At 44.7% G+C, this 26,969-nt stretch overlaps 1 protein-coding gene across 2 annotated transcripts; it reads right to left on the bottom strand.

Moving 5' to 3' along the window:
* On the bottom strand, nucleotides 1-23,988 carry LOC310875863 (uncharacterized protein). Of its 2 annotated transcripts, none has more exons than XM_083789277.1 (20): nucleotides 23,878-23,988; nucleotides 20,623-22,853; nucleotides 20,118-20,305; nucleotides 17,810-17,871; nucleotides 17,316-17,354; nucleotides 16,464-16,757; nucleotides 15,963-16,108; nucleotides 14,483-15,077; nucleotides 13,261-13,863; nucleotides 10,697-12,516; nucleotides 8,425-8,459; nucleotides 8,127-8,242; nucleotides 6,748-6,893; nucleotides 6,522-6,622; nucleotides 5,280-5,393; nucleotides 4,716-4,872; nucleotides 4,169-4,305; nucleotides 3,104-3,443; nucleotides 2,214-2,498; nucleotides 1-1,973 (listed from the first exon to the last, which is right to left on the bottom strand). In XM_083789277.1, exons 2-20 carry the CDS (start codon nucleotides 22,790-22,792, stop codon nucleotides 571-573), a joined length of 8,751 nt encoding a protein of 2,916 aa, XP_083645403.1. In that variant the 5' UTR covers nucleotides 22,793-22,853; nucleotides 23,878-23,988; the 3' UTR covers nucleotides 1-570. The 2 variants fall into 2 exon arrangements, with proteins under 2 accessions (XP_083645403.1, XP_083645404.1); XM_083789278.1 differs by having other exon boundaries at nucleotides 16,464-16,748.
* Nucleotides 23,989-26,969: the final 2,981 nt, after the last annotated feature.

Raw genomic sequence — 26,969 nt, 5'->3', positions numbered from 1 at the left:
TTTAAAGTACACATTATGAGAGGACGAGAGGTCAATCTTAAAGTCTCAGGCCTAAGGAGTAAACTCTCTAGTGCGATTTGTCCCTTTATGGAAGATCTACCATAGCATAGAACACAAATGAATTATGTGAATGAAAGAAGGGCCGAACTATAGGCCAAGTTTAGCAAGTGCACAGGCCTATTATATTCAGATGAAGTCTTTAGGCACCTATCAGATGTTTGTCTTGCCAAGAGATCGGCAGAATTAAGGCCTTATTGTTCATAATGTGACAGCTCTCCAGTAATGCACTTGAACGTTATGGCAGTTGAAAGTTACAACGCATTGTGACTTGGGGTGACGTTCCTCTAAAAAAAAAAGGTCGTTATGAAATGAATTGTTTATTAACCACAAAAACAAAACATGGACGGGCAATCCTTCCGTCCTACCGTCCAGAATACAGTCTGCGACGGCGCCTGTCAGCAGGGGGTGTCGGAACGGTGAGGAGTTAAGTGGACCTCACTAGCAGGTGACCCTAACGGCTGACCAAATTAGGCAACGAGGCGATTTAGAACAAACTAAAACAAACAAACTTCAGCGGCGCCTGCGGCTGCTCCTCCGACCGCCGCGGGTGTGAAGGCCTGTGGCTTTGCGGCCCCTTGGAGTAAAGTCGGAAGTGCTGGTGGCACTGGTGTCGGAAGTGCTGGTGGCACTGGCATCCGACAGACAGCTGGACGTATCCGTCGTGGTCAGGTTAGCCCTGGACCTGAGAGACCGAAAAGGCGAGTCGGTTGCCTTAAGGGTGAGGTCGGGGGCTGAGTTCTGGTACATTACATCAACCACTGGGGCTGAGTTCTGGTACATTACATCAACCACTGGGGCAGAGTTCTGGTCCGTTATATCAGACACAGGGACTGAGTTCTGGTTCATCCTATCAGACACAGAGACTGAGCTGCTGTCCATATCAGGCACCGAGGGTGAGGTGTTGTTCATCATATCAGACACAGGGGCTGAGCTGTTGTCCTTTACATCAGCCACTGGAGCTGAGCTGCTGTCCATATCAGACACTGGATCCGAGTTGCTGTGTATCATATCAGACACTGGAGCAGAGTTTCTGTCCATATCAGACACTGGAGCTGAGTTGTTGTCCATAATATCAGACACTGGAGCTGAGTTGTTGTCCATCATATCAGACACTGGAGCAGAGTTGCTGTCCATAATATCAGACACTGGAGCAGAGCTGCTGTCCATATCAGACACTGGAGCTGAGTTGCTGTGTATCATATCAGACACTGGAGCAGAGCTGCTGTCCATATCAGACACTGGAGCTGAGTTGCTGTGTATCATATCAGACACTGGAGCTGAGTTGCTGTGTACCATATCAGACACTGGAGCTGAGTTGCTGTGTACCATATCAGACACTGGAGCTGAATTGCTATCCATATCAGACACTGGAGCTGAATTGCTATCCATATCAGACACTGGAGCTGAGTTGCTGTGTACCATATCAGACACTGGAGCTGAATTGCTATCCATATCAGACAGTGGAGCTGAGTTGCTGTGTATCATATCAGACACTGGAGCTGAGTTGCTTTCCATATCAGCCACTGGAGCCGAGTTGCTGTGTATCATATCAGACACTGGAGCTGAGCTGTTGTGCATTATATCAGCCACTGTATCAGCCACTGGAGCTGAGCGGTTGTGCATTATATGAGCCACTGTATCAGCCACTGGAGCTGGGCTGTTGTGCAATATATCAGCCACTGGAGCTGAGCTGTTGTGCATTATATGAGCCACTGTATCAGCCACTGGAGCTGGGCTGTTGTGCAATATATCAGCCACTGGAGCTGGGCTGTTGTGCATTATATGAGCCACTGTATCAGCCACTGGAGCTGGGCTGTTGTGCAATATATCAGCCACTGGAGCTGAGCGGTTGTGCATTATATCAGCCACTGGAGCTGAGCGGTTGTGCATTATATGAGCCACTGTATCAGCCACTGGAGCTGAGCTGTTGTGCATTATATGAGCCACTGTATCAGCCACTGGAGCTGAGCTGTTGTGCATTATATGAGCCACTGTATCAGCCACTGGAGCTGAGCGGTTGTGCAATATATCAGCCACTGGAGCTGAGCGGTTGTGCATTATATCAGCCACTGGAGCTGAGCTGTTGTGTATCATATCAGACACAGGAGCTGAGCGGTTGTGCATTAGATCAGCCACTGGAGCTGGAGCTGAACTGCCTGCCATCAAATCCGCCATTCTTTCCAAACTCCGGCTGATGGACTGCAACACAGGATACATACGGCTCTCCATCCCACGGAGCTGACCGACGATGCTCCGCCGGGTATCCACCAGTTCCACCTGCAGCATTCTGAACCTGGCACGCTGAGCGTCATAGAATCTTCGCCTGCGGGGTTGGCCGTGCGCGCCCCTGCCGCGTGGCGGCGTGGTGGTGGACCAGGACTGTCTCTCGTCGTCTCCTTCACTGCCATCTTCCGTTTCCCCAGGTTGTTCTGCGGGTGCTAGTGTGACAAGAGAATTGTGGTGAATTTCATTAAAGACATTTAAAATAAATTAGTTTTGAGCTATATCAGCAATAAGGCTCCAACTAATCACACTAGTTGGCAGTCTACTACTTTTTTGAGGGGCGCTAGCCCCTCCAACGTCTGGCTTTCGGCAGCCAAGTCTATGGACTTTTAATGTTTGTTTAAAGGAGTGAGGCGTCCTTCACACAAGTGTAATTTTTTTCCCTATATGGTTTAATGTTTGTTTTTAGTTCAATGTTTGTTTTAAAAATGCCATTGACAATGAAGGAAAAAATGTGTCCCTAACACAAACAGTAAATGCCATTAACAATAAAGATAATTCAATGTTTGTGTTGGCACCGTTTGTTTCACATCACCATTACATCACCTAATCAACATGAGTTACTTTAATATATTAGCGGCCCTCACTTCACACGGGTGTGATTTTGTGTTTCCGTGTGGCAGCGTGTATCTGTAGTATTCTGTACAGTAGTTGTTCATGCTAGTACACACTACACAGTAACGCCTAAATTAAATAGGCCCAGAATGTATTAACTTCAGCCGCATATTTAATAATTATTTATATTCTAATTGTGCTTTACCTGGGAATCCGATCCGTCGCCTTTCGACCCCCTCAACAGCCTCCGGCGGGAGGGCAGAGTCTGCGACGTCCTCAGAGTCTGTGGGAGTCTGAGAGACGGTGGGAACCCCTCTGGTTGCTCCGTCCCGTCTCCCGCTTGCGGGAACCTTTCTCTTGCCTATGCGCTTCACGTCCTTGAACCTCGTCCTATGCTGGGCAGCGGTCCTCGGAGGGGCACAGCGGGCAGCGACCTTTCCCAGGGCTGCTTGGGCGTCACTGGTATGAAGTCTGGCCTGCACCTCCCGTGTCTGGACGTCGGTCTCCTCCGTTGACGAGCGCTCTTGGTCAATCGCATGGCTTTCCTGCAACATTGTGGATAATTGCCGGTTACGTATGAGGGTCGTAAAAGGGAACGTGCTGCTGTCTTATTGTCGAGATGGAGACAAACCTCCCAAAGCAAATAATTTTTAATTAGGAGTTTTTAATATGTTTGCGCCTACTGTACTGTAGAGTATGTTTTTTGCTGCTGCGTTACACACTTGTTCTGTAACTCATTTACAAAACAGCATATAATATTAACAAAATAGATCACGGTTTCTCAATCCCAAAAAGCAATTGTCCAACGCCAATCCAAATAGTTTAGCAACTGTTATGCAGGTCAAGCTTTCGCCACCTCATAGCTGTCAGTGTAATTTTGCATGGCTGTGTTGTTGAACACATAGGCAGCTTAACGTCGAGAAAGTTACATGACTGACCCACCCAGGTGATGGTAGTAATACTAATGACCGTAGTCTTACCGTGCAACATGAAAACTCTGGTCGGGTGGTCGTTAAAAGTTGATTTCCCCCTCTGTCATTTCCTCGTATTTCTAGTTCATTTCAATAATGTCATGAACATTTGTCCAGTGCATAGCCTACTGCAGGCCTGGTTGACTAGATTTAGAAGACATTTTGAAGGTCTTGCTACCGAAATTATCCGAAAACTTGTGAAACAGGACTATTTATACTTTTACTTAAGTAAAATAAAATGAGTATGTTTCCCTCCACTGGTTATGGGTGAGAAGAGTCTTCTCTATATGTATGTGTACCTGACCAGGCATCATTGTGACCTGCTGGCTGTAGGCAGCCTCAGTCTGGGCGGTGGATGCTGCTATGGCTTCGGCACTGGCTGGCTGACTCGGAGCATCCATGGCTGCCTCTGCGTGCTTCTTGGCAGCCTCCCATTCTGCGGATGTGATGAGGAGGAGAGGATGAGGAGAGGGCAGAAGAGAAGATGTTTAACCCATTTTGACCTGAGATCAGATTCTAAAAATGTCTGTTTGAAAATGACAGTTTTCTGAAAAAGCTATGTTTCTATGTCAGTCGTTCTTCGATTATTATTTTTTTGTACTGTAAAATGTACTGTACAGGTTTGTTAGTCAGTAGTATACAACAGCAGTGACAACACAGAAATGTTTGTGGGGAGTCAACGACTAAATTGAGGAGGAAAGGGGGGTAAAAATAATTGGCTACAATAAATAATACATTTAAAATGACCGGTATTCACACATAATGACAGCTTCTTTCTTCTTTTACTACTCATACTACTACTACTACTAGTAGATAAAGACTTGAGTGATGTTTGTTCTATCTCACCATTGTTTACAGTTTCCTGGTCGACGATGCCACCTTCGGCGAAGTTATCCAGGTCACCCGGCTTCACCCTCTCCCAGGGGATATAAGACACTCCCAGGTCCACGTCCCAAAACTGTTTGTACTCCTGTTTTACCCCCTTGTTCAGTGCCCACGCAATCTGGACCACGCACACACACACGAGGACATCACCATTTTAGATGTTATGTTAATGAATGCCATTTTTACCAGTGCTTTTGCCATTTTTACCGACCACTTCTCTTGTGAGGGCCAGGATAATTGTCCTCACAATGTCAATAATGATCATGTTCTACTACACTGGTGGTGGGGCACTATTGGTCCTCACAAGTATAGCAATACAAGTACACACACAGGAACGTTAAAGGTAAGAGAAACCTCTCAAAGGGCATTTATCTGAACAGACCACCATGTATTGTTCATGGATAACTAAAATGACTTCTAGATAGGGTTAAGCAGTTAATGTAATTGTTTTAAGGGTGTGACATTCATAGTGGGACCGACCATGAGGGGGGTGTGTCTTGTGTGAGGCAGGGGGGCTGTATATACCTTGATGACCTTGGGTCCGACCTTGAAGGAGCCGGTGCTGATCTTGTGTCGGGCGCGGTACGCGTCCTGCCTGTGCACCATGCAGATGTAGGCACAGTCTCTGGGAGGGATCATCTGGAGGACAAGAGACAGGTTATTATCATAATGTTATTAAACTAGCAAAAGAACGAAAACTAAAAACATTTACATTAAAATAAACGATAACCAACTGAAACTGTATTTACAAATCTGGAATTCTAGACAAAAGGCCCTTTGGGTTTTCTTTTTTTTTTTAACCAATAAAATCACATTGAGACCATAGTCTCTTTTACAAGTGCGCACTGGCCAAGTGAAGTGGCAAATAAATGTTACACAGCTCTGCCAGTAATAACAAATACAGGACATGACAAGACAAACATAAATTATGACATCCGTAATACGTAATACCTACTACCAGGGAGGCTCAGAGGGAGTCTAAATAGCTAACCAAATACAGACTAAAAAAAGACTACCGGTAATAAGAACAATACATCATGAAACTACTAAGCTAATATAAAACTAAGATCACAGCAATTGCTACTCATCAAAGCAGGAGCAATGGCTGGAGAGTGTGCCAGAGGCAAACCTCTTAAAAGTCACTAGGGGGATCAAGGAAGCCAATTTTGTCTGTAGATCGTTCCACGCCCAGGGCCCAAAAATGTGGCGTTGGCCCAGGCCCAGGGCCTCAGATTTGGTGTTGGGTATGACATAGCGCATCCAGGCGTTTGATCTGAGGTTACGCGAGTTTTGGACTAGTTCAAATTTAGAACTAATGTAAGAAGGGGAATTACCAAGAATGACTTTGTATATAAAAGTGTACCAGTGCAGCAGCCTGCGAGATGCTAAGGAGGACCAATGGTGTGTCCTGTAGGTGGAGCTGGTAATGAATCTCATTACCAGCTCCATTACCAGCTTTAGTCTAGTTTAGTTTAAAAACTAAACTAAAACAAAGCTAGGTATGCTAGCTAAAACTAGCATACCCACTCTAAAAACGAATGAAAACTAACTGAATTAGGAACATCCAAAACTATTATAACCTTGGAGACTAGCGACAGTGGAGCGGTGATTAATAGAAAAGAGCAACAATGTGAAAATGAACATGACGGGCAGAGAGAGATAACGTTTTCAGAGTGCAGAGGAGAGAGCAGACAGCCAATGGCACAGTGTTCAGATCTCACAAGAAAACAATGTCACACAGGGCCTGTTAATGGCATCTGTACTCACAGTAATGGACTCAACTTGTCCAAACTCTTCAAACAGGTTGGAGAGCGCCTGTTGAGTGGCTTTCTTGTCCACCTGGCCGACCCACAGAGTTGTGCTGCACACTGGGTTTAAAAAGAAGAATAAAATAAGTAAATTGTCAGGCAGAATCGCAAGAATTGAAAATAATCAGATTTCGGGATATGACATGTTTGGTGTTTCATACTCTAATGGAAAAGTTCCTTTTTACCACTCAGAGTCCTGGAGCGTATGGGAGGAAGTCCCTTCTTCTGCCGCTCTCTCGCGCGCTCATGGGTGTGTCTCTCACTGGAGTCGGAGTGCAATGTCCTCTCGCGGTCCCTGGAGCGTGACCTGGACCTCCTCCTCTTAGGGGACCTGCGGGGAGAGAAAACCCAGCGGTTGTGGAAAAATGTTCTTTGGCAAAGTGCCTTGTGTTGAGGGAGCTCCGATGAAGGGGAAGAACAGGACTCAGACTCAGAAGAAGTACTGTAGACCGGGCTTGGCAGCAAAGCAGAGTTATAACTGGTGTAGCCTCCAGAGGCACAGGATAGCGACTGACTCTCCGTACAAATGAACGCCTTTCTATAGTTTCTGTCATGCAAACTGGCCACCTGTGTCCAACTGCGCCTTTGTGACTGGCGCAGGGGAACGGGGTGAGGGGGGTGAGAGTGAGTGGGCAGAGGTAATTTTCTGCCACTACTTGCCTTTTATGGTAAATGCTTCGACGACACAGGCGCCCCCAAAGCTATACTTCTATAGATGAAGGCTCATAGCCAAAACGCGTAAGCATAAAACGGAAACAATATTTCCGTTTAATTCTCGTTCACTTGAGCACTCATTACTCTGCTCGCAGCCTACTTGCTTTCCGCCGGAGTGTGGCCGACTCATATGACAGGCTTGGAGACAAATAATCGCCGGTCTAATTAAGTTGTCCGACTGAAAGCTGAGTCAAGTACATATGTGGGACTTTAAACAACAACACACTTGGCTTAAGAGCCATACCATTCCGCAAAAAACGGGATTTTAAGAGTCATAGCCCTGCTAGTGCCTGCTAATGATATTGTCATCCGAGAGATTCTCATGCTCTCACTCAAGTGGTCACCAGAATCTATACAGTTCATCTTGCTGGCTGCTTATTAGATTATGAGGCAGCTTGTGAGCCAAGCTGACATTTTGGCTTGAGGGTGGCACGAAAGGCAAGGTCATGGAGTCACTCCAACAGGTTAAGACTTCATATGCCTCCGAGAGCCATAAATGCACTCTGTGTGTCATGGTTACATTAGGATTATCTCATATATGAGTGGGTGGCACTAAAGGAAAGGCCATTTGATCACTAGAATTTGTAGAGTTCGAGTTCATCCTCTTTGAGTTCATGAAAGTGCACAGCAAATTCTAAAGGAAGTGTTTGGAAATACAAGATTCTATTTCATACCTCCTATAGAACCTTAATTATATGCAAACTCGTTTTCCCTTACAGCAACAGTTCATTGTTTGGAACTAAAGTGGCGGATGGATGGATGGATGGATGGATGGACAGACAGACAGACATTGATATCCACGGAGGCCTCACACTTGGGGTTACAAATGCATACTAAGCAAAAGCCTGACCTGGAGCGTGATCTGGAGCGGGTTCTGGAGCGTGCACCGACGCTCTTCTTCTCCTCTGCCTCAAAGATGCCCTCTTCCACACCGCCTGGACCCTCATCGAGATCCATGTCCATGTCCTGAAACACAAGAAATGTAAGAAGACCTTTTCTACCTTCTATAGATGTATAGATGGGGTCTGGGTAGGTCACCTCGTATTTACAGTCTTGACCGACTGAAAATACTCAGGAGGTGACCTACACCCGTCCTATACACAGCAGGGATGCCTGAATATTTAAGCAACAAACAGAAAGAAACTCACCCGATCTTTGTCCAAAGCCTCCAGTGTTACAGCATCTATGGAGATAAAACCGCGGTTTATTTAACCCATTAAAACCAGGAAAATATTTGTGTCATTTTAGATTTTAGCTAGCAACATAGGTTTTTGCGAAACTCTTAGGATTTAGAAGGCATTTAGTTGCTGCCGGTAGAAACCTTTCATCTCCATATTCTAACTGTTTGTGTTTGTTCGTAAATGAACGCCCTACTTGATTCCTGCTTTCTGTAAATCGCTCTGGATTAGGAGCATCTGCTAAATGCCTAAATTGTAAATTAGAGTGCACAAATTATTCTTTGACCTCTATGTCGAAGGGATCTGATAGGGATTTTTTTCCATTTACCGACAGTGTGCATGCACTTTAGTTTTATGAAACTTATAACCTGTGTCATGGAACTTTTTAAGCGACAAGATGAAATAAAGTCAGGTCTGAGAGCTGGTTTGGCCTCATGAATGGTATTTTATTAAAACAGAAGATTTAAGTCGACTGATGAGAACGCAAGTGCCTCGTAGGGAAACAGTTGCGTATAACATGAGGAGGAAAAGCAAAAACAGTCATATATATATAGATTGGACAGAACAAGTGAAGAGGTGTGTCTCTCTGATAAAGTGGTAAATCTCCCAGCTGTACGCCAAGGAGCAACCAGCTTACAACAGAGAGATAGACGTGACCTTCGACTGTGGCAATTAGTAAGAAAAGGAGTGATACATAGACACCGGGCCTGATACAAGGTACAGCACCCTGATGTATGCTCACTGCCTCCCCTACGAATCTTACGCTCAATCGAGCGTACAGTCCTGTAGATAAAAATTGTCAAGGTTTAAACATTCCTGTGAAATTAAAAGTCATTATTTTCCCCCGACACCTGTAACCGCTCTTCCACTCAATCCGTCTATATGTAAGAGTGAACAACTGTTATTGACTGACATTTTGCTATCAGTGTTAGAAATGTCTGCACTGGACAATTGCAGTTGTGAAGTGATGTTTGTTTAAGACTTAGTGGGCCCCTAGCTGTATCAGTTGCTGAGCAGCTCCTGCACCTCTGAGGCACTGCCCGGCGCCAGAAACCAGCAGTTCCTCCTTTCCTTCCTTTTTGATGTTCAAGTTCTCTCTTTGTCTGTCTTTGTAACCAGCCCCATACTTTGGCATGACTGATAAAAAACTCTGTGTTGTCTCTTTTTCTGTGTTACTTGCAACGGATTTATACCATCATTTGTGAGCGCACATTTCTGTGTATTAAAACCACAAAGACAGCTTTGCTTCGATTCTTTTATTTTCCCATCGTTTCTAGTATTTATATCAAAGATTGCCTCCGCAGATCCTTGCTGGAATCTGATTAAGTTTTGGAAATACAATAAAATCTAATATTTTATTTAATGATAGAACACACATATCTAATACTTCTGCAATACAGAAGCTCTTAGTGGTGTAACCGCGTAACTAAGTACATTTACTTAAGTACTGTACTTTTGAGGTATTTGTACTTGACTTGAGTATTTTCATTTTCCAATAGTTACTTCTACTCCACTACATCTCAGGAACAAATATTGTACTTTTACTCAACCTTTATGTGAAAACTTTAGTTACTAGTTACTTTGTAGATTTTGATTATTAAAAAAAGAAAAAAACAATATCCCACTTCAGCCCTATAAATTTTGGCCATTTGAAAATAGCAGATCTACAAGCTCACAAGCTTGTAGATCTGCCATTTTAAAAATATGTTTAAACACGCACACTAAAACCTGGACATAGGAGAGGCTAGCACCCCTCAAAAATGGAGTACTTCTTCCACCACCATCACTCTGGCAAACAAATTAGTCTAAGCCTAGATATTTTGCTGCTTGGCAAAATAGAAATTCTCTTCTCAAGTTATACCGCGCTGAATTACAGGTCGTCTTTGGAGTGTTCGCTTGAGAGACAAGGGCCACTTGAATACAAATTACATTTTTTTTTTTTTTTTATAATTATTACTTAAAAGAAGAACCTTAAGTTGAACGACTTAAAGTCACCAATGCACTTCAGTTGGCACAGTGGTCCCCCATAGGACTTGGTCTCCTTTTTCCCTCTACGCCAAATCTCTTTATCGAAAATAGCAGATCTACAAGCTATCTGCTATTTTCACCAAATGTTCGGTTATTATGACATGCCCAAAATATGGACACAAGGATTCACGTGCTTAATATTTTTTATCTTGCTTTTTTACCTGTATCAATGCAACACACCTAACAAATGTATATACCTACTGTAGTAACATACCATTTTGCAGTGAGGTGGTCGACTCTTCAGGGGTGGCCTCCTCCATTGGAATCTGCAACACTTCAGCAGACTCGAACCCCAGACTGTCTTCACCGTCAGCCTGCGTAGCCTCAGGCGGAGGGACTTTGGCAGAAGACCCCAGACGGTTCCCAGGTATGCTCGGACTCTTTTCGTCCGAGCATTTGGGTGGGGTCTCACTCTCTGTGGCCACTGGTGTAGACGTGGGAGTGCACTGTTCCGCTAACGGCGCGGCACTGCCTAGCATGCTGGACTCAGGAGTGGTATGGGGAATCTGTGACTCGGCATCTGAACACAGAAAGGCGTGCGTAGAATCTGTAAGTGAGGGTGCAACACCGCTGAGACTACTAAACACGGCATGACCGGTTTCAGAACCATCCGTGTCCAACAACGACTTGTCTCCTTCGCGGTTAGGCACAGTAGTCATGGTTGGATCTTTACCCGGGGGTGGAGCAGTGCCGAGACTGCTGGAGTTGGGGTCAGCAGGAACCTGAGGCTTGGCAGGCGACGATGATTTGTAGGACGTTTCTGGGGTCTTGGGTGGAAAGGCAACGTTAGAATCGTTAGATGTGTTTGCATCGATAGTGTCCCTGGTCTCGGTGTGAGCGGTTCCGGCGTCTTTCTGATCCAAAGACTCAGGAGTAGGTTTAGGCGGAGGAGCGCCGTCGGGAAGCTTAGACTTGGCATCCAATGCCTTGGGTGGAGAAGTGACTTTACAATCTGTGGGTGAATTCGGGTGGTCCTTTTGAACAGGTTCAGTGTCCTTCACGTCCGTTTTCTTGCTAGCTTCATCCATTTCGTCCTTCCGTTTTCTTGCTAGCTTGATATAGGCAGAGAGCTTCGTCCTCTTGACTTGAGGCTCCCTCCGAGTTGTAGTTTTCATGGCAGTCTCACTCTCTGAAGAGGTTGATGTCTTGGGTGGAGAAGTGACTTTACAATCTGTGGGTGTAGCATCGCCGGGAAGAGACGTGTCGGGGCTCTTGTCATCTGAAGACGTTGGTATAGTTTCAGTGAGATTAGGTGGAGGAACTGCGTCATCTTTATCCGATGGTGTAGCACTGCTGGGAGTTTCACTTGATTTGGTTTCAAGTTGATTATCATTCGATTGGTCACTGGATTTGTCCACTGAAATTTGGGGTGTTATTTCTGCAGCTTTTTGTTCGGACTCCTCCACATTAGGAATGTCACCCATTTCGTTATGTTTTGCGTCACTGATGCTTGAATTCGGGTGGTCCTTTTGAACAGGTTCAGTGTCCTTCACGTCCGTTTTCTTGCTGGCTTCATCCATTTCTCCTGAAGAATTGACGTTTTCGCTTTCTCTCTGCATCTTCTTGACTTGAGGCTCCCTCCGAGTTGTAATTTCCATGGCAGCCTCACTCTCTGAAGAGGTTGAGGAGGAAAAGGATGAAGATGAGGAGGAGTCAGATGAAGAGGACGAGGAAGATGAAGAGGAGGAGCCTGTAGAAGATGATTCTGATGATCCTGATGTTGTCGAACTTGTCGCCATCTTGGCTCTCTCTCTCTCTTTCAACTGGACACATTTCAGAAGTTCTCCATCTTCCAATTCAGAATCTTCTGGACGTTTTGACGATTCTGATCCTTCTTTTGGAATTTCCAATAGCTCTTTGGCTTCCTGTATTCCTTGAGCTTGTGTGGCCTTTGGTTGTGACGGATGCGAGTTATTTGTAGTTTTGGTTCTCTCTGAGGCCACAGTTTCGTCGTTGTTATTCAACGGTTTAACACTGCTAGATGGCAGATTGACTGGCGTTTTGGCAAGTATAGCTCGAGGAATTAGAGGATCGCTGTGAAGGAGAGAAAAAAACCATTAAGGCTACAACCAACAATTGTTTTCATAATTGATTAATCTGAAGTTTTTCTTTATTTGACAATGAAGATTATTTTAGACCATGATAATGACAATGATGTAAATGCAAAATAAGTCACTACAAAGTTGTAACATCACTTCACCTCTAGAATGAATATCTTCTCCAATTAAAACTGTATGTATATATTGACACTCTTATCCAAAATGAGTTAAGTGTTCACACCAAGTGCATTTAAAAAAGAAAATAGGCACCGTCTTTTTTACATTAAAGCCTATGAGAAATGACCAAAATGCTACCGTATAGCGTTCACTTTTAGAAATGTGCTGAACAGAGCACATTTTGAGTATTTATGAAAGTTGAAAATAGTTTGTTTTTCAGAAATGCTCTTATGGCGTTGAACTTTTATCAGCTGTCCAATCACAACTGTACAATAATACAGACAGTAACTGACAGCATGCACCAAACATTTGATGGTGATAGGTCCAGAGTTTTGCGAGACCGACAGACAGACAGACAGAAAGGGGCCAATGACATAATCTTCATCCCCAGCCGTCGGCCTGGTGGAGATTATTTTGGATCCTTGATATCACACTTTTACAAGGATTGAATGGACAACAGTGTGTTTCACCACACCACACCACAGTGACCACACCATTACTTACACTAATTCAAGAGAACAATTCAAAGTAAACATTTACAGTTGGTTGAATTCGAACACACCTCTGAATGGTCGACACAACTGTGGAAGCAGGTGTAGATGTAGGTGTAGTTTTCCTGCTGGATGCAGCTGTAGAAGTAGGTCTGGTCGGCGCAGACGTAGATGCAGGTGTAGTTGGCCTGGTCGATGTATCTTTAGATTTTCTGGCGGATGTGGTTGTGGGTGTAGTTTGTCTGGTCGCTGCATCTTTAGACGTAGGCGTGGGTTTTCGGGAGGATGCGATTGTAGATGTAGGCGTAGGTTGACTGGTCGATGTATCTTTAGGTGTAGGTGTTCTGGTGGATGTTGCTTTAGATGTAGTTTGTCTGGTCGATTTATCTTTAGCTGCATGTGCAGGTTGTCTGGCTGATGAAACTTTAGATGTGGCTGAAGATGTAGGTGTGATTTGTCTGGTGGACGCAGCTGTAGACGTAGGTGTAGGTTGTCTGGTCGATGTAGCGTCTGATTTAGGTGTAGGTTTTCTGGTACTAGATGCGACTGTAGGCATTAGAGGCCTTATGTGAGGAAACGATGTGGGTGTAGGTACTGGCACTGCAGGCCATATATGAGGGACCGATGTGGGCGTAGGTAGTAGAGGCTCTCTGGGTGTAGGTAGTAGAGGCTCTCTGTGAAGGAACAAAAGAAAAACCATGAGGACTATATTGTCGAAACATTACACCTTAAGCTTAAAGCAAAAATAAAGGCGCATAGATTAGACTTGGCTGATACATGATGTATAAAACCTGACGTTGGAGGGGCTAGCTTGAAAATGTCTCAGCCATAAACATAGAACTAACGCCCCTAAGACCCAACAACATTAGCATGGAAGTTTTGTGAATCAGTGTGAAGACCAAGTCAATTAGAACCTTCAAAATGTGTGAAGTGAGTGGCCCCCACTGTGGCTGCCTGCCACATGACGTCACAGGGGCATTAATTAGTTTCAGATTCACTGCCACTATATATACACACGTTACAAGTGTGTTATTATTGTATAAAATGAAACCAGTCACAACATGTATTTATATTGGCCACATGGCATCTCACGTCATCATTTAGTGCCCCAAAACAAACATTACAAGTCCATGGACTTGGCTGGCAAACGATTTTTGTAAAAAGTGCTCTACACAAACATAGACTTGGCTGCCATATGACGAAGGGTCTGGTGCAAAAAAGAGCTTTCTCAGTGCTATGATGGTGAGGGTGGAATCCAAATGGAAACTAATCTCACTCAAGTAATTATTTTACCTCTTCCCTGCTGTGATTATAATAGATTTGGTTGTCTTTCTTTCCGGAGACGGAGAAGTGGAATAGTAGGACGAGACCGAGGAATACATTTCAGTCCCTCGTCTTCTGGACCCCGGAGAGACAGAGCGCCTCCTCTGATTGGACAGAGGAGAGACGGAGCGCCTCCTCTGATTGGACAGAGGAGAGACGGAGCGCCTCCTCTGATTTGACGGAGGAGAGATGGAGCGCCTCCTCTGATTGGACGGAGGAGAGATGGAGCGATTCCTCTGTTTAGTCAGAGGAGAGACGGAGCGCCTCCTCTGATTGGACGGAGGAGAGATGGAGCGCCTCCTCTGATTGGGCGGAGGAGAGACGGAGCGCCTCCTCTGATTGGGCGGAGGAGAGACGGAGCGCTTCGTCTGTTTAGTCGGAGGAGAGACGGAGCGCCTCCTCTGATTGGACCGAGGAGATGCTGACCTCCTCCTGCTGCGTCTCTCCGAAGGAGAGGAGGAGCGCTTGCGGGAGGAGGAGGTCGTCTTGGTTTTGAGCACATCCAGCAGGGCCGGCAGAGCCCCCATCACTGCACTCACATCCAGATCAGGATGCTCTGAGAGACCTGTAGGGAGGGATGGAGAGGGGGAGGGGGGGCAGACAGAGAGAGATGAAAAGAGACAGTTTGAGAAAGAAATTCTCAGACAGACTGTCTAGACTTAGTAAAACGTTCGTGTGTTGCACTGTTGTTGATGCGTTTTTCTTTTTCAATCTATAGTACACAAAGTGTCTTCACCAAAAATAGATCTACAAGCTCCCAACGGGTTGTGTTGTGAGAATCCAGGATGCTGGGGTTCAAGTGGTATGGCAAGTTAAAAAAATCACACTCGTGTGAAGTGAGTGGCGCTATTATCATCATACATCACATTCCGTGCTCAGCCAATAAGCTGAGTACATTCCGTGTTCATACAGACAGAAAAACATACACACAAAGCTGTGCAAACGAAAAAAATCACACCCGTGTGAACTGACTCAACTGATTGGTGCAACTCCCCCCCCCCCCTCCTCTCCTCTCTCTCTCTCTCTCATTAGCAGGCAACAGTGCAGCACTAACACTATCTCACTCTCTCCGTTTCTGGCAAACAGCGCCCCTACTGGTAGTCAGTCATACTGGTGCTCATACATACATAGGTGAACACATAGGTGAACACGGACATTGCTGTTCCTTGGAGTGGTTGCACCACTCAAAAACTATAATATTTGTTTCCATTAGGACAGTTTTTTTTTTATTAAAAACGTATTATTAAGAATATTATTCTCTGAAGATTTCATCATGACTTACTGGATCTTAGAAGGAAGTTTCACATATTTACATAGTGTAATATGACATAAGGTTCTCTAAACTATAAAGCTTTACAATGTCATTCAGGGGTGCCGTGGATGGTAAAAGTTGTACAGGGGTGACCCGAGCAACCACCACTATCCAGCTGTCTATTTGTGTCTCTCTAACCTGAAGTCTCCATGAGTTTCTTGGCCAGCATCTCTGTGAACGTCTCTCTCTGTCTGCTTCCAAAGGACCTCCCTGGAGAGGGCTTCCTCTCACGGCCACCTCTGTCGCAAGGAGAGCGAGACCTGGACCTGGTCCTGGATCTGAGCCTGGTGAGATTGAAATTGTGTTGTATTACATAGAGCGGTGATTCTCAACCTGTGGTACTAGTACCACTAGTGGTACCAAGGACCACCTCTGGTGGTAATTAGTGCCGTTCAAGTCTCTCTCCTGTGTGAATAGGATGGGATAGGTTAGGTGTACGCTACTGTATTTGTTTGACATATTTTAACGTCATAATGGTGGTATCCGGAGAGCCACCCGGAGAGGTACTTGGTGAAAAAAGGTTGAGAACCACTGACATAGAGTAATGCTATTTACACAACTCTCTATTTACTCAGTTTTTGTTTTATTTGGATAGGCGAATCTCAAGTCATCTTTATTAATCATCTCGATCCCACTAACCTTCGTGAGTGTCTGTAGCTGCGCCCTGAACGGGACCTGGAGCACGAGCGGGACCTGGAATGCGAGCGGGATCTGGAGCGTGATCGGGATCTGGAGCGTGAACGAGTTCGACCCCATCGCGGCGTCTCTTTCGCACGTCTCCTCGCCAACCTCGAGGAGCTACTACGGCGGCGGGTGGGTGAGGAAGAGGAGGACGAGGAAGAGGAGGCCGAGCGGAGGACGTCTTTGGCGGTGGTGGTGGTGGCTCCAGCTCTGGAGGAAGCGGGGTTGGATGGCGAAAACCTGCTGCAAGACCTCACAGGGATAACACAGAATAAGCTAAGCTTTGGACATTTGGGATGTTAACAATTAATCGAAAAATCAATGAATTGGCCAAAATTATCAGATTAAATGTCAAAGTTAATGAATTGAAAAAAGGGATGGAAGTTACAGGTAGGTGTGTGTGCGATATGAAATGTTGTATGGCTTTGCACACTCATTTGATAATCGTGTTCAAATTTTGGGGCTCTGGCTCATGGACTACATCTACTCATCAGGAACTGCATCTTCATACTTCTACGATACTGAATGCTAGTATTCTTTATACTAGGGGCCTGTCTTCTACAGTACCAACATCCATGAAACTGAGTCAAACTCAACACCTACATTCGCAAGTGCTTGTCAAGGTGGGGGGTCCCCAGTTTAAATATGATTATTTTAGGGGGGTTGAGAACCACTGCTGTAAGTTACCAGCATTATAGCTTGCATATTCAAACCTAATATGAACAATGCCATATTTAAAGTTCAGCACTCTGAATGCTACAACCATTTTAATTTGAATGTACATAGAAAAAACCCCAAAAGCTAGCTCACCTGACCTCAGGTGGCAACTTTCCATCCCAATGTGAAAACCTAGGAGAAATCAGACAATTAACTTGATCTATTCCACATCTTTTTTTTTAAATCACACCCGTGTGAACTGAGTGGTGCTCATTAACCAACACATAGGAGGTGAACCAACACAGGCATAGGTGAACACGGACATTGCTGTTCCTTGGAGTGGTTGCACCACTCAAAAAGTATGTCTCAGTGTCTGTTAATTATGGCAAATGGCGAATATGTCCATATAAAATGGACATATAATGTCCATTAAGCTAAGAAACGTAGGTCAAATGAAATCCAGAACAAAATTGCATGTAAAATGAACTTTGACCTCTGTAGTGGCATAAAGGGGGTATAAGTGATTATTATTTGTATGGAGTAAACAGTAAAGAATGCCTCCAGGAAAACATAAAGATGAGATTGATGAACTTGAAAGACAATATGAATTATAAAGATGAAAACAGAAGAAATAAAAAAGGACTGACATCTTGCGGAGGAGTCTGCAGCGGTTGATGTGAGTGTGGGTATTCAGATGGTCGATCCACACCTAGCAGTCAAAACACAAAAGTCAAATAAGGATTTCATGGCCATCATGGTAACCATAATAATCATTATCACTAGTACCTCTAGTCTACTACAGTAGGATGAAAATGCTTAGAGTAAACGGTGGTGGTTTCCCAAATATGTGAGGTAATGTTTTGTTAGAAGAATATATTTATTTTATTTATATTATTGTCCATCTTAGTGTATTGGGGCAATTAGACAAACAGTTGGGCTTTTAGCTAGAGTCGCTGACCGTCTTGGAGCAGTCTGTCTTATGCTTTTACAACAACTTCATCTACTTTTATCCACTGGCACAGCCATGGGTGGGCCGGGGTAGGCCATCCAACCAAAACAACGTCCGGGAGGTTGTGAGTGTGACAGAGAAACATACACATACACGTAAACACGTTAAAATAAAATAATAATAAGAAAAGGCCAAAAAATGATGAGACGGCGGCAGTTGTTTATTATTTAGAATATTTATGAAAAATGTTATTTCTAATTGATGAAAGGTTGTGACTTTTTGTTTAATCTTGGGCACGCTGCCACTCAAAGTGACTACTGGCCAATCCCAACGCATCTTTTCTTTACTTGGCTTTTTGATCTGAAACCCATGGAGAATAAAGTCAATTTACGCCACTGCAGCGTGCTGTGCCTCTGCCATATTGGGAACAAAAATGGCAGCCGCCATACGATTCACGTGCCCCAGAGCCGGAGCAGGCGTCTGTCTTTTTACGTCTATGTCAGAAGCATCCTGCCATTGTCGACAGCTTGAGCCTATCCACACTTTTCCTGGGCTGTGTGTGCTCCAGTTCCTGTCGATTTGATCCAATGAAAGCCAATGAAACTGGTCAGATGAGATGACCAATGATATCCAATGAAATCAACCGGAACTGGAGCACACACAGCCCAGGAAAAGTGTGGATAAAGTCGGTACTTCCTCTATTCCTCAGCAACGGCCTCTAGTAGCCAATACAGTGATTGCATCATGTACTGTTAAGAAACGTGCTATTGTCTGGCTTTTTGCTCATATTAATGACGTTTGTTTTGAAATAAACCATAAACCTACTGGTATAAACCAGTATATTTCTTGTCAGTCGTTAGAATTTCCCAACAGGCATCTATCTGTGTCCATTTCATGCCCATGCAGGAAGTATCTATATACCAATTCACAGAGGGGTGCCCTGGGCGCGGCCATTACTGAGGTGTAATCCATGGAGCAGGTGCTCCGTAGGCCAGGTGTAGCTAATCAGTGTTGTTGCGCTTAAGGTACACCTCAGTAATGGCCGCACCCAGGAAACCCTCTGTGAATCGGTCTATAGAGGGTAGGGATGCGCCGAAAGGGATATTCTTGGCCGTAACCGAATACCGAATATAGGAAACAGTTAATTGCATACACTATTCAGTGAAATATTTTCTGCCTATTCGGGCCGAAACCGAATAGGCCGAAAAAGCATTTTTAGCCATTTTCTGCCGAATATTTTCTGCGGCCGAATATTTGGTGCATCATTAATAGAGGGTATGAGTAAAGTGAGTGGCAAAGTGAGTTTAACGTTGTTTAATGAGAGTTCTTTTCTATTTGGATGTATGGGTTGGGGTTGTCAAGGCCGCTCAGTAGGCGTTCCCGCAACTTCTGGGTATGATGATGATGATGATGTCACACGCATACCCTCTATAAGGCCGTTTATGAAACTATCTCCTTACCACTTGCCCTACACACTTCCACTCGGTTTGAGAATAGAAGACACCGGGATTCCCCTCCCATCCAGTGCCGTCTCCATTATTTATATATCTATGCATTGAACCAAGTGGAAGTGTGTGTAGGGCGAGTGGCGAAGAGCTAGTTTCAAAAAGGGTGTAAGTGCTTGACCTCAAACTTGTCGATGACACAAGGGAGGGCAGTCCCATACGTCCTTTATTGCTCCGCAATGTGTGTGTGTGTGTATGTGTGTACCGGTACTTCATGCAAATTAATTTCAGGAAATTAAAGTACTCCTTGTGTGTATGGACCTGGAGCAGATTATGAAGTATAAGTATATTCATAATGTATTATAGACATGGGCTTCATAGAAAGTGTGACCAAAACATCCATAACGTACAGATAACAAGAGCATTGCAGGTGGGGCGTGTATTCCTGACTCGCATCGTTCCAGACTTGCAAGGCCCTGAGTAAGCCGGTCTATTGTTTAATAATTCAAAAACAAAATCAGAGGGAAGGAACGCCAACACGACATGGGGTCTTCAACTCACCTTCATTGTTCGACATGTTGTTCCAACACAGATAGAACACGTGTGGGGAAAGGCTTTGGGCCAGGACCCAACGTAATCTCTCATCATGTCGAGCGCTGGCACCTGCTCGGCCGTTATCGGCTGTGATGATGGTAACTGGCACTGGATGGACGTCAGTGGGTTGATGGAAACAGACCCAGTAGGCACCACTGAGGTATGAAAACCAGGGTTATTATTATAGTTTAACAATAACACAAACTAGAATTGAAAAAAGGTTAACTGAAAAAATGTTAGATCTACAAGATCACAGCGCTCTAACGCTTGTTGAATCTCACCCCTGACTATTTGAAATTACAATAAAAACACTACCGGTACCTAAAACCTAAAACCATTAATAAGCTTTTTGAAAAACTTTACTAAACTAGCAAACTCACTTCAAAAAGTAATCTAATCAAAACTAAACTGAAATTGAAATTGAAAGCAAAAACTCAGAACGAACTCATGGCAAATGAAAAATTTGAATAACCTTGATTAGAAGCAGGAGGAACCAATGAAATAGGAGGACCCACAGGAGGAACCAATGACGTATGAGGACCAGGTGGAGGAACCAATGAAATAGCAGGACCAGGAGGAGGAAACAATGACGTATGATGACCGGGTGGAGGAACCAATGAAATAGAAGGACCAGGAGGAGGAACCAATGACGTATGAGGACCAAGTGGAGGAACCAATGAAATGGCAGGACCAGGAGAAGGAACCAATGAAATAGCAGGACCAGGAACCAATGAAATAGCAGGACCAGGAGGAGGAACCAATGACGTACGAGGACCAGGTGGAGGAACCAATGAAACAAGAGAGCCAGGAGGCACCACTGATGTAAGAGGACCAGGAACCAGGAACACCACCGGCCTTTGCTTTGTTTGCTGCGGCTTCAGAGCCTCATGTCCGGCCAGCGACACTTCACCCTGAACACCAGCTTGACCATGTGTTTCACTGGTGTCGAGGACCACAGGGCCATTCTCCGTCATCAAGGCAGGAGCAGGAGCCAGAGTTGTTGGATGATGGGTCTCTCCGTCTGGAATGGGTTCTGACGATTTTCCGATTCCGTTATCCATGTCGTTCGTCAAAAACGGGATTGGATTCTGAGCAATTGCAGACTGGTTGACCTGGTCCCGATTTGATGTCTGCATTTTTGAGTCACTGGGAGTCTGTGCGGAAGGCAACATCAATCCCATCAATGCCACAAATTCATTGCTCAATTTTGTCAACCGAGGATCTCGTGTCAGTGGCTTGCAGCCTTGAGCACCACTGGCCAAACTGTCCACCGTCGGCAACCTGCTCCCACTCACACCACCAATATATGCAGTGGCACCACTACTAGCAGTTGCAGCAAACTCAGTGCCAGAGTCACTGGGAGTCTGTGTGGAAGGCAACATCGATCCCAGGGGTGAGATGGAACCAGTTGTCTGGAAGGAGCCAACACTGGCAGATGCTGTGCTGCTGAATTTTCTCAACCGAGGATCTCGTGTTGAGTGTTGAGTGCTACTGGCAGATGCTGTGCTGCTGAATGTTGTCAATGTTGGATCTCGTGTCAGTGGCTTCACTGGCTTGCAGCCTTGAGCACCACTGGCCAAACTGTCCACCGTCGGCAACCTGCTCCCACTCACACCACCAATATCTGCAGTGGCACCACTACTAACAGTTGCAGCAAACTCAATGCCAGAGTCACTGGGAGTCTGTGTGGAAGGCAACATCGATCCCAGGGGTGAGATGGAACCAGTTGTCTGGAAGGAGCCAACACTGGCAGATGCTGTGCTGCTGAATTTTCTCAACCGAGGATCTCGTGTTGAGTGTTGAGTGCTACTGGCAGATGCTGTGCTGCTGAATGTTGTCAATGTTGGATCTCGTGTCAGTGGCTTCACTGGCTTGCAGCCTTGAGCACCACTGGAGAAACTGTCCATTGCCGGCAACCTGCTCCCACTCACACCACTAATATCTGCAGTGGCACCACTACTAACAGCTGCATCAAACTCAGCGCCAGAGTATTTACTGGCCTGTCCGTAGTCAATCAGGTTGCTTGGCTGGTGGTGAAAGGCAGAAGAAGCCATTTCCTCGTGTCTCTCGGCCACCCCCACTCGATACGAACTTGTCAAAGGGTCTGATCCACTTGCAGTGCTTTCCGTTTGAGGTACGCGGTCCGTGTCCAGCCGCCTGCTGAACAAAGCAGCAGCCCTCTTGTTATTCTCTGTGCGGATGTGTCGCAGGGTGGACGGCATGTTTTCGGGCGTCAACGCCTCCTCTGGGTAGGACATGAGTTGCACCAAGTCCTCGTCCGAGAGGCCGAAGAGGCGCAGGAGGTCTACGGCAGACTCAGAGTCAGAGGTGTGCTGGGTTTGGCTGGGGTTGGGAGTGGGAGTGGCAGACTCAGAGTCAGAGGTGTGCTGGGTTTGGCTGGGGTTGGGAGTGGGAATGGCAGTCAAAGAGGGATTTCCGGAGGGCGAGTAATCCCCTAACCTATCAAAGGCAGACTTGGTGCCTTCCCGTGCGCCAGCACAGGACTTATTAGGGCTGCCATCACTACTACCACCGGCATGACCCTGTGTCTGAGACGACTGTGGGGATTGGGATGGCAGAGAGTGAGGCTGAGGCAGAGGGATCTTTGACAACCATGAGTGCAGAGAGTATTGCGACTCCATTGTTAAGAGACCCCGGGGTACTGGGAGAAGGGGGAAAATTCAATCCAATAGCAATGCAAACCTGAAAAAGACAGGAACAAAAGGAAAGGTTATTTGAGTCCCCCCTTTGGGATCTTTTGGCAACCTTAAGGCAACTTTACACATTTTGTTTATCCTTTCATTATTCCATTTTATTGTATTTTTGAGAAATTAGGTACTTGGTATGTGTGATATGACGACTGTGGAATTAAAGACTATCATCATTGTCAGTCATGATGAGGCTTAAGGCCTATTCATAGTCTGGATTTTCGGTGGTAAGGTGACCACCGCTCCAGTGGTGAGCTGACCACCGGAGCTGAAATAACGTTGAGCGGTGGTGAGTAAAAACAGAGAGAAGGGCTGGAGCGGTGGCGGTGGTTTGCTCTTCACCACGGCTCGTGTTGTAGTTCGGTGGTCACCCCACCACCGTAAATCCAGACTATGTATGAGCCTTTAGGTTGTTGTATGAGAGTTGTGTGGAAGTGTTAAAGTGCCAGTTCTAGTGATACCCTTGTGTACATGGTGACTGTGTCAACTGTCAACAGTAAATAATATTGTATTGTTATTTATGTATAAGGAATAAACTGTCATGAATCACCCAGTAGCTACTCTAGCTAGTGTATTTTAACTAGTCATAATGAGGGTTATTTTGAGAGCCTGAATGTGGTACTCAGTGTTAAATTGAGAACAGTCATTTGACTAGACTAGGACTAGTCATATATTAATAGGCCAATACGTTTGTCACATTTTGATTTTGTAGGAAGAAGACAAGAACTTAGACAAGAGCCCATCCCCCAACAGAGTAGACAAACGGTACACCGTCACACACCACGAAGAAGTTAGAACACACTGCATCCTGCCATCCTCGTGACGAATGTCACTTAAGATACTTATTGACCCACGCTTAAATTTGTATAATCTAACTAACTATTAGTCTGTAAGTGGAATCCTGTTGTGTTATCAAATTCAAATTCAGGTACGAGTCTTGATACAATGAATGCATATTATGCACCTAATCCTTTCATTAGAAACGTTTAATGGCAATGACATACGTACGGTAGGCCTACCTTGTTATCGCGTAGTTTTGGCTGTTTCGTTACACTCTGACTTCTTTTTGCAAATCCCTGTCGCTATAGTCGCTACAGTCTACAGTGTGACAGGAATGAACATCTGCAGGCGTTTCTGCTTGGTGATGATTGAACCCATAGCCCGAAGGGACGGTGGCGATTCTGATTGGGTTTCAGTTTGTAGATTCGCAAGCGTTAGCCCACCTCCTCACAGGGAGCATCCCCACAGGTCATGAGGTCACTCATGAGTCATGACTCATGAGTCATGATAAGTCAACATATTTCTGCATGTTAAATTTAATGTTTTGTACCGTCTGCAACTTATCCGTTCATCTCAGACTGTACTAAGCAGAACAGGCCAAACATACCAAATCAACATCAAAGCAGACACCCAAAGCTTCTTTATTTTAAATGTTCTGGTATTTCTATTCTATACAGAAGAAACAGTTTGAGTGTATCTTGATTGAATTATTTAGACAGAAATGCTAACAGCACAAGTACTCTTGGTCTATCATCGCAAAAACGTCCTGAGGACTTGTTTCTATTCAGGTCTACCGTCTATCAATTCATCAACATGGCATAATGAACAAGGGGAAAGTCACTGCCATTTGCCATCACCTTGGCTTTATTTACATCCCCCTGAAGGTGTGATTTTCAGGCCCGTTTTTAAAGAACCCAGGATGGTGTCAGCCAGGGCATTCTCCAGACTCATAGATTTTCTTCAATAGTGGTGTAATTTACTGCAGTATTATTTATATAAATGTATAATGGATCAATAAAATACTAGCAATATATTCACTGTGTGTGAACGTGGGTAAACTAAGACTGCACTAGCCCGTCCTTGAAGGTTTCTGACTAGTGACAATTTCGAAGCCCTGCAGTTATCTTCAGAAAGGCCTTCTGGGAAGCTGAAGGTCACCGGATCAGACTCGTTACATTGCATGTTTGTTTTTACAGGTGTAAAGAAGTGGATGAAACTTGAATGTTTTGTACATTTCAGGAAGAGAAACAGAACTTTTGATTGAAATATTTATTAAGTTTGCAGAATTACAATACATTTCAAGCACAAACTCAATACAAAGACTGTTAACTGTGAGTGGACGACCCAATTAAGCATTACACTTGTTTACAACAGGGTCCACATTGTTCAATTCATCAAAACATTTAGAGACATACAAATACACACTTCTATATAGTTAAAGAACTCAAACAGCAAAGAGAAATAATATAGGGCAGGCAATATATGTGCAACAACCTGAGCCGAAATAGGAGTCTACTAAATAAACCAAATTGACTACTGACTACACCAGTTGGAATTGCACCAACAACCAATTCAATTTAAATTTAGAAAATGCAGTTTGTAACAGAGCTTTAAAGAACTGGCTCATGAAAGACACCAAGTTACAAGTTCAATTTTATTTTCACCTTGAAACATGTAATTTAGACATTACAAGAAATTAGTTACAATCTTACTCAATAAGTTACCAATCCAGTTAGTGTTTCCACCCAGTAGACATCAAATAAATACACTCCACTACAAAGAGTCAAGTAAAGTTAATTAGATATGGTATAAAAGGAGCAATTACTAGTCAGTTGGTGTCAATGACAGACACATCCACACAAAGACACCATGCAGTAGGAATAAAAGACAGTACATGACACATTAAAACTCATTTTTAAATGCACCCCAACTTTTACACAGCCATGTCCTCAAGGCTCACATAAAAATAAAAGACTACAGGATGGTCCTTCCCTCTGGTTGGGGCCTCTGCTCTGTTGCGTCGCACCTCACGCACACAACTGTTGCTCGAACTCAATATGGGTCACGTTGATTCCACAACGCCGGCAGGCTACACACCATCCTGAGGAGAAGACAAACACAGAACCAACCAGCCATTTACTTTTCTACCTCCACGGCACGCCATCTGCACTCCACGTTATGGGGGTGGGCGATTCGACACAATAGCAGGGACAGGTCCACCTGGTGCCTCTGCAGGGCCATCGACTCTTGAACCTCCAGTCCCCCTCCTCAGACCAGCCACATGAGCTCGCAGATGAGTAAGGCTAGCCACAGAGGCTTTGTCAAAAGCAGTGGCTCCAGGGAAGTGGGACCACATCCAAACTTCCTTTAGGAGTGGCAACCGTGAACCGGAAAGCCTGGACCTGCAGAGGCAACCGCCCTATAAATGGCTCACATCACAATATATTAGTCTTCCTCAAAAAGTTACCATACAGTTTTTGACCCAATAGACATCAAATAAATCATTACAAAGAGAAAGTTATTGCAATTAGATATGCCATAAAGGAGGAACAATCCAATTATTCAGTGGATTTCAAAGAATAGTATAGTGGCAATAACAATCCATGCACATAAACAAAACACTTAACATGGGGGCAAGCACAGAATGCTGCCTCACTTTAAATCTACATTTACACATGACATAAGCATTGCAACATTTATAAATGTACCCCAGCCCCATACCACCCATAACACCATTGTCTTGCTGATCACATTTTGCCAGCTAGCTCCATGTTCAATCTGTGTCTGAACAAGAACTCACTCACTTTTAAAGAGCACTGGAACCACACCCAAAGACACCTGCATGCAATCAATGAGACTTGAGCAATTAATCAGTTGGTGTATTTTGCTTCTTGTATGTAATGTTAGTTGTCTTTTCATTCATTTTATGTTGCCACTTCATGTTACATATACTTCATCTGTTTGTATTGTATGTGTGATATAAAGTCGATAAAACAAACAAACAAACAAACAAACAAACAATTCAGATTAATTGAATATGAAGGACCCCAATGGAAAAGAAGCCTAGACTAGACTAGTGCTTTCTTGGGTTATAAATCCTCTTGGCAGACCTTGTATTGAACTGTACTTTCCTGTGCCTCTTTTCTGCAAGCTGCTACTACCCCCCCACCCTACTACCCTGGAAATAAAAACGTGTAGACTGAGTTGCTTCAAGTTGCTGATCCGGTCTTGGTCTCAAGAGGATACGGAAACGGTGATTGCGTGCGTGTGTGTGCGCGCGCGCGTGTGTGTGCGTGTGCATGATTTACCGGATACAGTAGTACCACGTGAC

This window comes from Protomyctophum parallelum (assembly GCF_964188405.1).
Source record: "Protomyctophum parallelum genome assembly, chromosome: 18".
Classification (NCBI taxonomy): Eukaryota; Metazoa; Chordata; class Actinopteri; order Myctophiformes; family Myctophidae; genus Protomyctophum; species Protomyctophum parallelum.
The sequence above is the reverse complement of the archived record's forward strand: the minus strand, read 5'-3'. Positions and strand labels throughout refer to the sequence as shown.

Bases quoted from the DNA above. Each gene is read 5' to 3' on its own strand.
- LOC310875863 (XM_083789277.1), bottom strand. From the start codon at position 22,792: ATGGAGTCGCAATACTCTCTGCACTCATGGTTGTCAAAGATCCCTCTG. The intron at 6,894-8,126 runs GTCAGGCTTTTG...CTCTCCCCGCAG, and splicing joins CGCTCCAGATCACGCTCCAG to GTCCCCTAAGAGGAGGAGGT. The intron at 4,873-5,279 runs GTATATACAGCC...TGCGTGGTCCAG, and splicing joins TCGGACCCAAGGTCATCAAG to ATTGCGTGGGCACTGAACAA.